The sequence below is a fragment of the Rana temporaria genome, chromosome 7, assembly GCF_905171775.1.
Source record: "Rana temporaria chromosome 7, aRanTem1.1, whole genome shotgun sequence".
Classification (NCBI taxonomy): Eukaryota; Metazoa; Chordata; class Amphibia; order Anura; family Ranidae; genus Rana; species Rana temporaria.
Genome location: NC_053495.1, coordinates 168727561 through 168744441, shown reverse-complemented (window position 1 = coordinate 168744441; position 16881 = coordinate 168727561). Strand labels below are relative to the sequence as shown.

Sequence of the window (16881 nt, the reverse complement as noted above, 5' to 3'; positions counted from 1 at the left end):
CTTGCGTTCCCTACTGTGCATGCGGGAATCGCACTGCTCGATCCAACTCTTTCCCTGCTGTTTTCTGGGACCTGTGTGTCTCCTAGAAGACAGCGGGGGAATGGAAAAGGCACCAGACGTGGCGTAGGTTGCCAAGGCGACCTATGCCCGTAAGTGGGAGCAAATACCTGGATTACACAGGTATCTGAAATGTGACACCGGAGGGTGGGAGGAACCAGAAAGAGCACAAGTTCCGTTTTTGGGTGGAACTCCGCTTTAAGGTAACATTTTCAAAGCCTTAACACAATGGTAAGGGTCTTTATTTTTAGCCATGTGACTAATTTTCCAACCTCATTGAACTCTAAAAATGGCTGAAAATAATGGTCACCTTTCTTGAAAATTTCTTGTATTTTTTAGCTTTGTAAATGAGCCATTATTGCTTCCCCTGATGTCACCATGTGATCTGGGGAACTAGTAAAAAAAAAATAATCTGCATTTATTATTTCAAACCGACATGTGTGAATGTTTAAACGTGATTAAAAAGATCCCAAGCTTTTCCTGGCCATTAAAAAGTGGAAACTTAGAGAAAACATCCTCCTTGTCACACAAAAGTTGACCATATAAAGCACATATTACCATCCGACTAAACAATCTCTATGGCCCAGATTCTCAAAGGAGATACGACGGCGTATGTCCAGATACGCCGTCGTATCTCTGAGTCTGAGCGGTCGTATCTATGCTTAGAATCAGTTACGCATAGATTTGTATTAGATCCGACCGGCGTAAGTCTCTTACGCCATTGGATCTTAACTGCATATTTATGCTGGCCGCTAGGGGCGTGTATGCTGATTTACGCCTAGAAATATGTAAATCAGCTAGGTACGCAAATTCACGAACGTACGCCCGGCCGACGCAGTACAGATACGCCGTTTACGTTAGGCTTTTCCCAGCGTAAAGTTACCCCTGCTATATGAGGCGTACATGCAGTGTACCAATGTTAAGTATGGACGTCGTTCTCGCGTCGAATTTAGAAAATTTTACGTCGTTTGCATAAGTCGTCCGTGAATGGGGCTGGACGTCATTTACGTTCACGTCTAAACCAATATGTCCTTGCGGCGTACTATGGAGCAATGCACACTGGGATATGTCCACGGACGGCGAATGCGCCTTTCGTAAAAAGCGTCATTTACGTGGGGTCACACATCTAATTCTAATTTGAATTAGGGGGGCTTACGCCGGCCTATTTACACTACGCCGCCGCAACTTACGGAGCAAGTGCTTTGAGAATACTGCACTTGCCCGTCTAAGTTGCGGAGGCGTAACGTAAATAGGATACGTTACGCCTGCACAAAGATACGCCGATCTACGAGAATCTGGGCCTATATGTTTTACCCAAACTGTGGGGTCGATTTACAGTATAAAACCGTGGAAAGCAATGTCAAATCCCATAACCTGCTCTCCTCCAATCACGTATGTTAAACAGGACAGAACTGTGTGTGTCACTGCAGGTTCCATAACGCAGGATGTATCCAATAAATGTGCTGCCAAATGTAGGCCGTGGTAACCTAGTGTGGCATAATGGAGGGCAAATACCAAAAAAAAAAACTATTTTTAGAGCCCACCTAAACAATCAATTCAATTGGCATCCAATTACATAAGCCTGTGCAATACACACCGACTAGTAGATCGTATAGTAGATTGTATAGTTAGATTATAAAGTGTACAACAACAACAGGTGGCGGCGCAGGTTCTAATATATTAAGAAGCGAACAGCGAGTTCATAAGGTAGTCCTTTGAGCGTTTATAGCTTTGTGTGAAGATGTACAGTCTATGTAGGTAGAGCAGTCTTGTACAGGGAGTTGAAGCCACTCCAGATATGTAAAAGAGAAAAACAGAGCAACAGGCACCTCTTAGCAAGACTGTTTAGAATTTAATAGCCAAATGCATTAAAACAAAAAGCGTCCTGTGTCACAGGCGACTTCCGGGATTCATGCAAGCTTGAGAAAGGAGCGCACACCTTGCATAATCTCTTGGTGCGCATGCTCGGAAACGCGTCGCTTTACGGCAGTACAGTCATTTACTTCATTGAACTCTGCACTCCAGCCCTCTCTGTGACTGGCCGAATGCGCCCCAAGCCTCGTTCTGGATCCTGCATGAATCCCGGAAGTCGCCTGTGACACAGGACGCTGACAGCATGGAGAAACAAAGCCAAAACACCATCTGAACTGCAGAGATCTACATCGGACTCTACTGGACTCCCCTGCGCTGAACATAAAGAATTTTAAGTGTGAGTGTTTTAATACATTTGGCTATTAAATTCTAAACAGTCTTACTAAGAGATTATAAAGTGTATAATCAGCCGAAGCATACTTTCCATAGGAGGAAGCAGAAAAGTCACGTACCTTCCTCTGGCTCCTCCTCTTCTTGTGGGGACATAACTCCACTTGTGCTTGCTGGGCTGGTAGGGTCCTCAACAACTTCTGACTGCCGCTGCAAGCTCAAAACTTCATAGATTGCATCACCAGCTCCTTTACTCCCAGACTAAGGAAATAAAGAGGAAATCGATTGCTTTAAAAAGTATAATTTGTATTTATTTTTTAAAAGCAGATAATAATTACGGCCTTTGTATTGCTGCAGGACCCCTGACCCTCTGTGTGGACAGTGCTGATTGGCCCTGTGCTGATCACATGCACTATCCCCCAAAAAAAAACACTATATCAAGACACACCAAAACTGAGCATGTGCAGCTTGGCCTCTGTTCTACCAGGAGATAGATTGGGGACTGTGGAAAAAGGTGAGGTTAAGAGACGACATGATCAAACAGCCTTTTTACACAGAGGATTAACCCGTTATGTTCCACAGTGAGCATGTTTTTATTGCATATAAAGACTGGCCCAGATTCAAGAAGCAATTGCGCCTGCGTAACCATAGTTACGCAGCGCAATTGCTTACTTGCCCCGGCGTAACGAGTGTTCTGTATTCAGAAAGCTTGTTACGCCGACTGCAGCCTAAGATATGCGTGGCATAAGGCTCTTATGCCCGCATATCTTAAGCTGCATTCTTGCGATGGCCGCTAGGTGGCGTTCCCATTGTGCTCAGCGTATAGTATGCAAATTGCATACCAACGCCGATTCACAACGTTACGCGAGCCCTGCGTACGCAGTTTACGTCGTTTGCGTACGGCGGTTTTTGCGTAAGGCTGCCCCTGCTATTAGCAGGGGCAGCCAATGTTACGTATACCCGTCGTTCCCGCGTCGCGAAATTTGAACTTTACGTAGTTTGCGCAAGTGAATCGTGAATGGCGCTGGACGCCATTCACGTTCACTTTGAAGCAAATGACGTCCTTGCGACGTCATTTGCCGCAATGCACGTCGGGAAAGTTTCCCGACGGAGCATGCGCTCTACGATCGGCGCGGGAACGCGCCTAATTTAAATGATTCCCGCCCCCTACGGGATCATTTAAATTGCGCGCGCTTACGCCGGGCATTTTGCCGGAGCGCCCACGCAATCTACTGCTCCGTGAATCGCGGGTAGCGCAGAAAATTTGCGGGGGCGCAGGGCAAAAACGTTGCCCTGCGCCTCCGTAAAAACTGCGCAAAGGTACCTGAATCTGCCCCACTGTTTTTACTGTTGCGGCTATAGTAACACTTTAAAACGGAGTTCCACCCAAAAGTGGAACTTCCGCTTTTTAGCACTCCTCGCCCCCTTACATGGCACGTTTGCGCAAAAGTTATAGCGCCTACAAACTATGCAATATTTATATTTTTAGATTTCTTTTTTTACTAGTAATGGCGGCGATTAGCGATTTATAGCGGGACTGCGATATTGGGGCAAACAGATCAGAAACCGACACTTGACACGGATACAGTGATAAGTGCTAAAAAATATGCACTGTCACTGCACTAATAACACTGGCTGAAAAGGGGTTAACATCAGGGGCAATCAAAGGGTTAAATGTGTGCCTAGCCTGTTCTCAATGTATGCTTTGACTAGGGGAAGGCAAAGATCCTCGTTCCTGCTTTGCAAAAACACAGGATCAATACCTTCTGTTCTGACAGAACGACAATAGGTAGATTGTGTAATCACAGTACCCAATGCTGGGCTCCTGCTGTCTGTGATCACAGCGGGTGCGGGCCAGCGGGCCCTCAAGACCCAGAAGTGTCAGGTCACGTACTAGGTATGGGCAGTGGCACGTTTTTTGTATGCTTGATTTTAGGTCAGGCAACATATTGACACCATTGCAGCCATTGTGCGACATGCTGGATGTTCAATGTGCCATTGTACCTTCAAGGAGGGCTGGGCTCCCTCCAGTTCATCTACCTTCATCTATATCATCAGAATTCATGTGCTTCCACTGTGGAGCCTCTTATAAGTTAGAGGTAGGGTTTACAGATCACAGGGTGCCTTGCCAGGGCCTGTAGCTTACGCATGCATTTACAAATTTGTGCAACCAAACCCCTGTTAACCGCTAACGCAACGGTCATTAACCCTGTCCTCAGGGCCCACTAACAGGCCAGGTTTGCAAGATAACTGAAATACATCACAGGTGATATCATTTGCTGCTCAGCGATTGCAGTATTCTAGTCTGCATCTCCCCAAGGTAATACATAAAATCTGGCCTGTTAGTCGGCCCTGAGGACAGGGTTGATGACCACTGCTCTAACGCATACAGTTAGACAGGTTAATCTGGTTGGTAGCAGGCTGATTGGTAAATAGAGCTTGGAATTTTTCCAAGGATTTTTCCTTGGCTTTGGTTTGGTAGGCATGCGACAGCGTGAGCCCAGCGGTAGGTATCGCGATTACACAGGCAGAACGACAATCTGCCTATGTAAACAAGGCAGATTGTCGCTCTGTCAGAACGGAATGCGCAGAGTGGCCACCCTGCTGCAGTATATCTACAGTGGGCAGTCATGAAGCAGTTAATACTAGCTGGGCTTTGCCTAGAATTCTACCTTTAGGCCCCTATAAAGCCATTCAGGACTGCGAACGCAAACAAACTATCAGTAATATCAATTCCTTCAGAACACTCCCTCTAAACCTTTTCAAAGCCAAAAGCTTGTTATTCTTTATTAATATATAGCGATACCACACAGATACAGCCCGAGTACCCCGATTATATTTTCTACACACAATGTAAACTACAAACTGAGCATTTGAAAGAGATCTTGCCTATTATGTGAGCTTTAACATAAGAGCTGTATTAGCAGGTTGCCAATAATAATGGGAACCGTTATACAAAAACAAACCTTCAGATCATTTGCTATGTGAAATCAGATTCCCTCCACATTAACACCTGATCTGAAGCTGCAAGCTGCGCTGGTTTGAAATGTTCGCATAAAGAAGGACAAGATCACATCAAAGGTGAAAGATAGAAAGAAAATGTGTGAGACTCAATACAACACAATGAGAAAAGATCTATTAAAGCTCCACGTACCTGTTTCAGCTTTAAATAGAAGGTCTCTGTGAAGGTTTTGCGGCTGAAATACCAGAATCGCTCGTTTGTGGGGTACACGCGGACCACGGTCTCCAGCAGGAACCGGACGGGCTCTACCACCTCTGTTACCACCATGTCTACGGCGACTGTCATGTATACTCGTTTATCTGAGGGGAAACGTTATATAGAGAGAGCCCCTGTGAAACATGCAGTTTAAGGCGTATGTAAACCATTACAGTGAATTTTATTTAATTGGTCCCTTTTGGTCTTTTAAATACACAATTCAAAGAGTTTTATTATATGTGTTTGAGAAGTGCACAAAAATACACATTGATTCTGCCAGAAATCCAGTGTGGTTCTGTGAGAGAATGGAGACTGGGGGTGGGGGTGGGGGTGGGGTTGTCTATAGTCCTAGCACACAATACAGTACAATAAATAATGTCACCCTAGTGCAGGAAATGTGTTGCTGGCAGGGTCACCATGTATAGATTAAAGCGGAGTTCTACCTAAAAATGGAACTTCCGCTTAATCCACTCCTTGCCCCCTTACATGCCACATTTGGCATGTAATTTTTTGGGGGGGGGGGAGTGGGGGCTTCAGGAGGAGTGGGACTTCCTGTCCCACTTCCTCCTTCCGCCGAGGGGCTGGTAAGGTGAATAGCTTAATCGCCTTATTGCAGCCCCTCCCTATAGGCGAGCGCCTGTCCAATCGGACGGCGCCGCTCGAGCATGCGTAGTGGGTGCCCGGCCGTGAAGCCGAAAGCTGTCACTGCCGGGTTCCCACACTAGGAATGAAGACACAGGCCGGCGAGGAGCGGAGCCCCCTGCCTGGCGCATCGCTGGAACTGTGGAGCAGGGGTCTGTTTATTAAAAGCCAGCAGCTACACTTTTTGTAGCTGCTGACTTTTAATAAACTTAAAAAAAAGGCTGGAACACCCCTTTAATGAAAAAATGCCTGAAAAAAAAAAAAAAAAAAAGAGTTCAGCCATCTCACAGCCACTGGTAAGCTTCAAGATGTTACATTTTTGTTCTTAGGTTCAGATTCACTTTAATTACCACGTTAAACCTCAAAGCAAAACTGTATAATCTGAAATGCTATAACAGAGTTCCAAAATGGATACTGAAATAGAGACTTTACACTTCAGGCAAGTTCAGACCATAGAAGCACAGTCCAGGTGCTTTTTGGACGTTCTGATGTGTTTTTTGTGCATTTTTAATGCAAACTGCTCTATTTTTCTTTAAATTAAATTAAATTAAATTAAATAAGGACGTGTGTTACAGTGCGTTTTGTAAATTTGCAGTACAGTCCGGTGCAGGAAAAATGTGTCATGTTCTACTATGTTTTTCTGGGACTGGAAGCACTGATGTGAACTACAGTATGCCATTGAAAACCATATAACCTACCTTCCATGTGTTTTTGATGCAGACGCACTGGAATGCACGTGCTCGGAACGGGCCATAAATGAAACACTCATTCTCTATGAGAAGGCAATGCACTAGATCAAGGATCTCCACACTTTCCAATACAAGGACCACACTGTATGCTGTGCAGATACAATGCCAAAAATCCCCTTTAGGAGTCTCCCCTTACATCTGGGCCCCATCATAGGTCCCTTATCAGGGTTCCCAGTACATCAGGGCCCCCATCATAGGTCCCTTATCAGGGTTCCCCTTACATCAGGATCCTCACCAGAGTTACCCCTTACATCACAGTCCCCATCAAATTCCCACCTTATATCAGCGTCCCCATAAGATTGCCCGCTACATCAGAGTCCCCCCTTATATTGAGGTTCACATCAGCATCCCCCATACATCACAGCACCCCCTTATACTGGTGTTCCCATTAGTGTCACTCATACATCATAGACCCCACTTATATTGAGGTTCCCATTAGACACCCCATACATTTTAGCCGCCATTATACTAGGGTTCCCATTAGAGTCCCCCACACATCACAGTCTCCCCCTATATTGGGGTTTCCATTAGAGTCCCCCATATAACATAATCCCCCTTATATTGGGGTTTCCATTAGAGTCCCATACACACATCATAGTCCGTCCGTCCGTCCCGCCCCCCCCCCCACTGTATTGGGGTACCCATTAGAGTCCCCCCTTACATCAGGGTCCCTGTGCGGATTGGGGGGCTTCAAGTGGAAACCATGGGACCTTGATTCCCAATCTCTGTACAATGAAAACACATCACTGAATCTCCCACAGGCCATCGTTTGGAGACCCCTGCACTAGATCAATGTGCAGAAATACAAAATCCAGTATGAAGTCATACCGCTCTAACGCGCAGGACCCTCTGATTCCTCCTGTATTTAATTGTATTGCAACTGTACTGTCTGCCCTTATGTTGTAAAGCACTGCGCAAACTGTTGGCGCTATACAAGTGCTGCATAATAATTGAATATATGTTAACAGAATATTTCTTGGGGTGTTGCCCTATTCTTATGTCATTCATAAACACTTGTTTGCAAATACTGTTCAGTATGTTGTAGAACAATTGACACATTAGTTGATGTAAAACACTGGAAATCTCTAGAGAAAAGCTTCAACCATGAAAATTGGATTGAGTCTATTCCACAGAAGTCTGTACACAAGGCACACTCGGCGTGTTTCGTCTTCTGTCACATGAAATCGTACCTTTAGGAGTTTCCTCGTTAAGTGCTTGAAATGCAGGAACATTTGGGTTCCACATCCCTGTGATCACATATGCTTTGCCATCGCTGCTCTTCCCCATGGACTCCTACAAAAGGTGCAGAGCAGAAAATTGCATTGTTAACAAGAACAAGAAAGGTATAAAAAGCCGCAAAGCTCACAGAACACGCTCACAGGAAACACAAGAAACATTTTATTTTTAACAGGTTCGCGTCTGGGGCAATTTTTCATTTTTCATGCACGTTAAAAAGCTGCATTATATTGCTTAAACATATTTACAACTCCCAAACAATTTAATAACGTTGGAAAGCAGAGGCCCTGAAGAATAAAATGGTGGTAGTTGACATTTTTTATGTTGCATGATATTGCGCAACTGTTTATTCAACACAGATTTTTATGGGAAAATACACTAAAGTTGTTTGTTTGTTTATTTATTTATTTTAACAGAAAATAAAATGAATTTCACTACACACAAACACACTATAACAACAAAAATAAAATAAAAATTAGGTTGCATCGAGTAAATAAATATCAAATGTCCAGACTCAAAATGACATGTGCAAAAACTACAGTACCTACAATTTTTCATAGATGATAAAGTATTTCTAAAACCTTAAAAGGGTAACTCTACTTTTGTGGGTAAAAAAATGTAAAATAAAATAGCGTACACAATTGCGACACAAGTCATATTGTAAATGAGTGTTATTAAAAATGACCTTTTCTTTTCAATCTGCAGCTCTTGAATTCTCTGTAAAATGCAATGCAATATGACAACCTGGAGGTGTTCTGTACACAGAATGTGTACAGAATTCCCCCCCCCCCCAGAAACATAAATTTGTTGCGTGTGTGATTGGCTCAGCAATTTTCCTAGAAGTTTGCCGAGGATACAAGTCATTATTCAGTTATACCCTGCAACAAAAATGTCAATTTTGGATAGATACTCCCAATAGGAAATCATGCCTGGATAGAACGCAGACCCAGAAGCTTTCCATATTAGAGCCCTGCAGGTACACAGCTGATTGATAATTATGAAACCACTCCAATTAGACTCACTTTACCACATAGATACAGTAAAAACACACAGGAATTGCTTCAGAAAAAAAAAAAAGTAGGAATCTGAAACATTTGTTAAAATCCTTGCACTATACACAGATCACCCAGAGGGAAATGTTTTTTTCTCAAACAAGTGGAGTTAAGCTTTAGACTCCATTCACACAGGGGCAACACGACTTTCAGCAAGACTTTGGGAGGCAACTTGGACACAACTAGAGTATGAATTAGTGGTGCAACGGATCACAGTTGATCCGTGATCCGAACGGGTCACCCCCTTCGGATCAGCACACACTGTGATCCACGGATTGCCGCGGCTCTGGAGCTAGGCCGAAGCCACGGCCTTCCCTAATGTTATGGCCGCGGCTTCGGCCTAGCTCCGGAGCCGCGGCCATAACATTAGGAAAGGCCACGGCTTCGGCCTAGCTCCGGAGCCACGGCCATAACATTAGGAAAGGCCACGGCTTCGGCCTAGCTCCGGAGCCGCGGCCATCTTGGTACACCCGGCGGCGGCCCTCCTCTGTTTACACTCACAGAGGAGGAGGAGGAGCCCGCACACGTGGGACACACCGGGAGTCCTACTACTGGGGGTGTCTGTCTGCACTGAGAGGGGGGGGGTCTGTCTGCACCGACAAGGGGGGAGGGGGTCTGTCTGCACCGACAAGGGGGGAGGGGGTCTGTCTGCACCGACAAGGGGGGAGGGGGTCTGTCTGCACCGACAAGGGGGGAGGGGGTCTGTCTGCACCGACAAGGGGGGAGGGGAAGTGGATATTACAGTGGGGGGGGGGGGAGATGTGGATATATGTTATCTTCCTGTATCGTTGCTTCAGTTAAGACAGTGATCCGACTTCTGAGGCGACTTCCATTGAAATCAATGGGTACAAGTTGCCTACAAGTTGCCTAGAAGTCGGATTATAGTAGTACAGGTACCTTTTCTGAAGTCGGAGCGACTGCAGTAGTGTACATTAAGACGGCTCCATTCACTTACATTGATTTTCTCATGCAGCGCGACTTAAGGCGACTTGGGGCGACTTGAAATCAGATCCAAAGTCGTCCCTGTGTGAATGGGCTCTTAAGGTCTTTTTACATTGTATGCGATAAGGTTAAAAAAATAAAATAAAATCTTTTGAGCTGCAGAAACTCCACCTTATACTTACCTGAGCCTGATCCTGATCCTGCATCATTGATCGCTGGGAAGGAACAAACTAAAACCGCCAATGACTCCTGCTGCTATCAATCTGCCCACGGACGAGGGACAGAGCCGCCCTTGTCATGCACATTGCTGGATCGTGATGGGGCTCAGGTAAGTATAGAAGGGGGATCCCAGGCACAGAATGTTGTTTACCTTAAAGTGGATGTAAACCCGAAAATGTTTTATTTATTTTTTGATGTCACAATGTACAGTATAAGATTTCCTATCATCTGTGCCCAGTCTTGCCACACAGAGTTAATCCAGCTCTGAGCAATCCTCTTTTATTGTTCAGTGAAATAAAACGGACTTACAGAGAAAAACCTTAGTCTGTTCTGCCCCCTTGCTGTGAGTGACAGGTTATTTACATATCTCATGCACTAGCCTGGAGACAGGCAATATTTTCTAATTCCCACCCCCACTCCTTTTCAGTTGGTTTTGTACAGAGTGTACGCTCCCGAGTCCTGCTTCTGCATCTATTGACACAGAAAGAAGGCATTTTCGGTGTTGGCACGGGACCCGAGAAAAGGAGGATCGGGGCTGCTCTGTGCAAAATCCTTGCACAGAGCATGCATGTATAACATGTCTGTTATTAAGTTATTAAAAAAACAAAAACAAGACTTTAATATCACTTTAATGCATAGAAAGCAAGGTATAAGACCTTAAAAGAGAAGTATGGGTTTGGGCTTTTTCCCTATTCATACTTACCTAGATGGATACAGCATGGGTCCGATGCTATATCTGTCCTATGGCGCCTTTACACTGAAAACCGAGTGATCGAACTCCGCCGTGACTCTCAGTCACAGCTCTCTGCTCATCTCCCGCCATGCTCATTGGAGCACTGAGCTGTGGAGAGGGCGGCGGTGCAGTCTCAGGCTCTCAGTGGCTCGCTGAGAGGCCGAGACGGGTGTCAGTCCAGGCAACTGGCGGATCCAGACTTTGTTGACGTGATAATGTGGTGCCTGGACTGATATCCCTGATGTAGGCAGAGAGCAGACTTTAGTCACAGGAAAAGCCCAGCCAAACAAGCTTTAAAGTAGAACTATAGGCAAAAGTTTTTTTTCATTATCGCTAGAGCAAGGGGATGTAGCCTGTAAGTTTTTTTTTTTTTTGCCATCTGTGTGCCATTGTTCTTCACCTGTCCAATAGCGAAACAGGATGTGAGAGAAAATCCCTGCAAATTAAGGGAATTCCTTGGGGACCCCTAGGTCACCAGAATTGCTGTCCCCATTGGAAGGTTACCCCTCTATTACTTTTCTGGGGACAACACAAAATTTGGGATTATCTTTTACTTTCACTTTCAATGATAATGGTAAATAATACAAATAGAAAGGGTGAATCTCTTCAAAGGGAATACAGACAGCAATAAAAACCTGACAAGTGTTCTGATCCCTCTGCACTCAAAACTAAAAGATTTGCCTTTAGTTGTACTTTAAGGCTTTATAACCACTTTAAGAGTAGCTTGGTAAGCATATGCAAATAAGCCTACAGCACCATCTACTGGATGGATATAAGTAAACGGAAAATATCCCAAAATATTTCAAACTTAGAATGAAACATTTTTAATGGATGTTAATTTGTTTTAGTCCTGAACATGTATGGAAATTATAGTTTTAAAAAGAAACCTTGACATTACTGCAGTTAAGTAATGTGGAAGTATTTTCTACAACAAACAGATGCTTAAAAAGAAAGGTTTTAGATAAGGACATAATAACCTGTTTATGGTAAATGTTCCCTTTCTGACATAAAACTTGAAGATCACACAAAATCTGTAGAGTGCGATTCACCCGTCAAAGCAGTATTAGCATGTATTGTATCGCCCTCTAGTGGTCACACATAGCATTACATGTGTGACTGTAAAATTGAAAAAAACTGTTACAATACGGATGTGTTTGACATTTCTTATCCTGTGATGGAGCACATAAACCATAGAAAAATTTTCACAATTTGATCAAAATATTACACACTTCAATAAACTGAACTTTTTTTACATTAAATTTAACAAAAGTTATTTTTTTCTTTTTTTTTTTTAGTTTTGCCTTTTTGTGCTCAGAGGAACATTTTAAGAGCGTCAGCAAGTCTCTATTAACTCTGACTAAATTTTCATACCTAAAATCACTTTTATATATTTTTTAAGAACATATTATTTAGTAAAACTGTTTAAATCCCATTTGAACCCTCTGTTTAAATCAACAAAATACATTCAAGATGCATCAAAACGGGTGTGCAAGGACTCGAAAGTCTTACAGTGTTTGTCTGATTTTTTCTTTAGAAATCAGCCACAGCGGGAGAAGAAAAGCCTGTCCCTTGCAGGCATGCTGCAGAGTGGGACCCTTGTCAGAACCAGAGCTCTCCAGGCAGCAGGAAGCATGATTTCAGTGCTATAGGCCTGGGCCACAAGGGTCACATGTAGAATTGGAGCGCCGCTCAAAGCTGGACGCTACCAGGCATCCCTACCGGTATTCAGAAAATGGGAGCAGGCGTCAGACACCAATTCAGAAGCGTGGCCACATGTGGGGTAAGACGCCACTTAAACCCGACCCAGAGCTTCAAATGTGATTCTCAGCCAGCACTGCTCTGGCCACGCCCCCTGACATGTTTCACCCTGCCACCGAGGTCTGTGACCAAGCCCCCAGTAGGTGGGGCGAAACATGTCAGAGGACATGGCCATAGCAGCCCTGGCTAAGGCCATTCACATCTGAAAGCAATGGGTCAGTTTTGAGTGGCGTCTCACCTCACACAAACTTTAAGGGCCAGTAAACACCTGTGCAATTCTGGAGTGTCCCTGCAATGTTATTTTCAGCCCATTCATTTGAACAGGCTGAAATTGCACAAAAAGTAGCGCATTTTCTACTTTAAAAAAAAATGCACTGCACTAACATTGCATGATTCTGATGTGGCCGCAAATGCGTTTGCTTTTGGGGTACAGTTAATGTATTGGCATGCTCAACAGATTGCAAAGGCAGTGCGTTTTGATTGCAGTGTGGGAAACAGGCATGGAATGCACCTTTTCAAAACCATATAATATGAGGTCAAAGATTAGGAGTTTAAATTTGTATGCAATCAGGCAGGCCCTTGCACCATATGGTCTTGGTAAATCTGAAGACAAAAATCTGCAGAAAATCGAATAGTGTGTATGGGGCTTAACACTTTGTACAACTTTTGTTTAGATGCACCTGGAATATAATACACACATTTTAAATTAGGGTTTTATTGCGTTCTGTTTTTTATACGCTTACAAATGCATAAAACAATAATAAAAAACAAACAAAAACAAATCTAGGTTTCAATTCATTACTTTTGATTTGATTTAATTTCAGCAATCTGATCATTTAGAAATATCTATAGCACTGTATCAGGGCAAAGTGATAAGTTCTCCTGTTGATATTCATCTTCCATATGCTACCCTAGTAGGATATGGCGAGCATTTGACCTCTTCCCAGGATGCAGTGCCACAGAGCTGAAAGCCACAATGGTGGGCCTGAACACCGTCACCGGATATGGAGGAAGAAGCTCTGACACCATCTGCCACCACGCACACTCAAAGTTTGGAAAATATAGTTTCTGCCTATTATGACATGTCAGGAAGTTGTGTGTGCAGAATTGTAAAGTTACTGCTAGCTCAATACCCCTACAATAAAATAAAAACAGTAACCCTTTATTAATTCAAAGAACACAAAACAATATTTACCATATCCAGAAGATGCATGTCGCTGTTCTTAACATTTTTGCCAGGACTGAGAAGCATCCCAAAGCATCTGTAACAAGGGGCATATAAAATAGTGTGATTATTACTCAACATATTGCAAATACATAAAAGTGACTCAATATCAAATCAAACAGAATAACAGGTGCTCCTGCAAAGCAGAAAGTAAGGCCCCTTTCACACTGGGGTGGCGTCGGCGGTAAAACGCCACCATTTTTAGTGGTGCTTTAACGTCAATTTCGCAAAGCTATTTGGCCCTGCTAGCGGCTGAGAAAGGATTAAAAACCACCGCAAAATGCCTCTGCAGAGGCGCTTTGCTGGCGGTATAGCTGCAGTGCCCCTTTGATTTCAATGGACAGGAGCAGTGGATGAGCGGTATACACACCGCTCCTTTACCGGTCCAAAGATGCTGCTAGCAGGACATTTTTTTACCATCCTGCTAGTGCACCGCTCCGGTGTGAAAGCCCTCGGGGCTTTCATACTGGAGAAACAGCAGCGCCTGTTAAAAGTCGCTTTGCAGGCGCTATTTTTAGCGTAATAGCGCCTGCATAGCGACCCAGTGTAAAAGGGGTCTAAATGGTGAATTCTTCCCCTGCCCTCACCACCGAACACAGCTGTGATGAAGAGAAACTGTCTGATGAGTTAGAAAATGACACTTCTGGAACCATCAAACTCACGAGTCCATCACTGCTTTCCGTGGTTCCTCCAACCTAACCCTACTGTGTCCGGGATTGACGTGGTGGTTGGTGGAAGAAACAACCGAAAACAGTGAAGGGCACAAGCATGCATGATTCCCAAAGTGTCTCATCACGTACAATGCAGGGATACCCAGCAGAGTGGCATTAGAAAAAGAAAACCGAAGGGAGCTGCGGTGGCTCAACGCGATTGGCACTGCGCTGACAAGCCATTCACCTCTGCAGCTAGGGGTTCGGATCCCGGTCTCGGCTACATGTGAATTGAGTTTGGTGGTCTCAGCCCGGCTCCCGGTGGGTGTGCTATGCGAGGTAAGCCTGCGCTTAGTACGCCCACCCACCTCCCACAAAAACCACCACACTTACACGCACTCGAAATTGGGTTAACATGCACACACTTTGACCACGTGGTCTCTAAAAAAGAGAGGCAAAGGACTAACAGGGCTGGTTGAGCGGGCAAATCCTCTCACTCCCTTATAGGGAGTCCCTCTGCCCCGTTGGGCTTCAAAGCAGAGCAGGTAGGGTGGGCTGTGTGGGAGGACCCCCTCACACACCCGCCATTGCCACCCGGGGCATGGAGAAAGGTGGCAGATTGCCTCTGGGGGAGGCCTGCCTACTCCCAACTCCTGCAGTCCGGCTCCTCTCTCGAGTACACGCACAAAATACACTTAAAAAAAAAAAAAAGAAAACCTTACAGAACTGTAGTTGCTGCCATTGCTGACCACCTTCTAGAAATGTTATTTGCCTGGGTGTAATACCGATCTAATGGCTTCCATACTTTGAGTTAATGGCCTGAAGGATGCAAGAACCTGTACTGGATTAGATCCAGAAGCACAACAAGATATTGGTGTGTGACAGACAGGCAACTAGCATTTTCAGAACGAAATGTCTTCAACAGCAGTCTCCATAGTAGCCAAGAGAGGTTTCTCTTAAATTATAAAATGATAGGCTCCCTAAAGTGGTAGTGAACCTTGTACTACCACTTGTACCTACAGTAAGGCTCACCTGTAGGTACTTTGAATATCTCCTAAACTTATGCAGTTTAGGAGATATTCAGAGTGCATGCAGCTGGTGATGTTATCGGCACATGCGCTCTGAAGGTCCAGCATACAGTGCCGGACCTTCAGAGCCCGTGCAATAAATGGCGGCTCCCGCCCGCATGCCCGGAAGTGACGTCATTGCGCCCCAGCCACTCATCTAGCCAGAGGACCTGAACCCAGAAGGAAGACCGGGGGAAGAGGTCAGCCCTCTCTACAGTGACAGCACAGCAATGGAGGGCTTTGTTCCAAGGTAAGTCTCTCATAATGTGCTAGTGTGCGATGCATAATAGAAAATTAGGACATTGCCTTTTCTTTCTTTCAACAACTGTGGTTTACTACCACTTCAAGGGCTTGTTTACACTTGCGTCAAAATATGGCATTGGACATGCTATTTTAAAGCGCTCCGAATGCCAATCAAAGTACCTCTGTCATTAAATATATAATATAACAACTAAACAGAATTCACTCTGCTGAAAGCAAACCTATATACCTATAGACAGATTCTGATTGGCTGATATAGGCAACGATTTTAAAATATATGTCAAGGCAACATATACAATCACCTTTTTTCCCACCATTAAAATGTCCAGAAAAAAAAAAAAAACAGCAATCCTGCCAGTCTTTTTCTTTCTGTAAAAACGTCCTTCTGCACCGTCAGCGCTATCCACGGGTTCAGACCTGTATTATAGTTACCAGACATGTGCAGTGCAGTTCATTTAGCAAAGGTAACAGCAGGTCTGCCTACAATTTCATTGTCATCCTGTGTAATAAAATGGCGTCTTCTAGCACTGTAAAATTTGACAGCAGCCACTGCTACTGAAAAAAGTTACACAAAACTTGCCCACCCCTCTGCCATCAACAAAACTTGCATTACTGTTCTCCCACATTGCATTGCATTCTGTGAATGAAGGTGAAGCAATTAAATGGCAGGATCTTCCCTGGGATAACATCAAGAATTTTGTGAATGGCCAAGAGGGCAGAAAGGGGACAGGCAAACAGCCCAACTTTACTCAGTAGCAGAGGCAGCTAACTTTTACAGCGCCATAATATAACTGCTCAGGACAGTATCCTGCGACTCTGAGAAGCCACAGAAAGGAAGATTTGTACTAGAAGCAGCTGCCTGCAGGTAAAT

The 16881-nt window shown here is 44.4% G+C and overlaps 1 protein-coding gene across 3 annotated transcripts in view; it reads right to left on the bottom strand.

The window, feature by feature from the left end:
* Window positions 1-16881, bottom strand: part of RABGAP1L (RAB GTPase activating protein 1 like) — a 471992-nt gene that overhangs the window by 368660 nt on the left and 86451 nt on the right. For all 3 annotated transcript variants that reach the window (XM_040360398.1, XM_040360397.1, XM_040360396.1), the window contains exons 8-11: window positions 14003-14069; window positions 8058-8160; window positions 5414-5580; window positions 2382-2520 (exon numbers count right to left, since the gene is read on the bottom strand). In XM_040360398.1, coding sequence (XP_040216332.1) covers window positions 2382-2520; window positions 5414-5580; window positions 8058-8160; window positions 14003-14069 — 476 coding nt within the window. The remainder of the gene's footprint in view (window positions 1-2381; window positions 2521-5413; window positions 5581-8057; window positions 8161-14002; window positions 14070-16881) is intronic.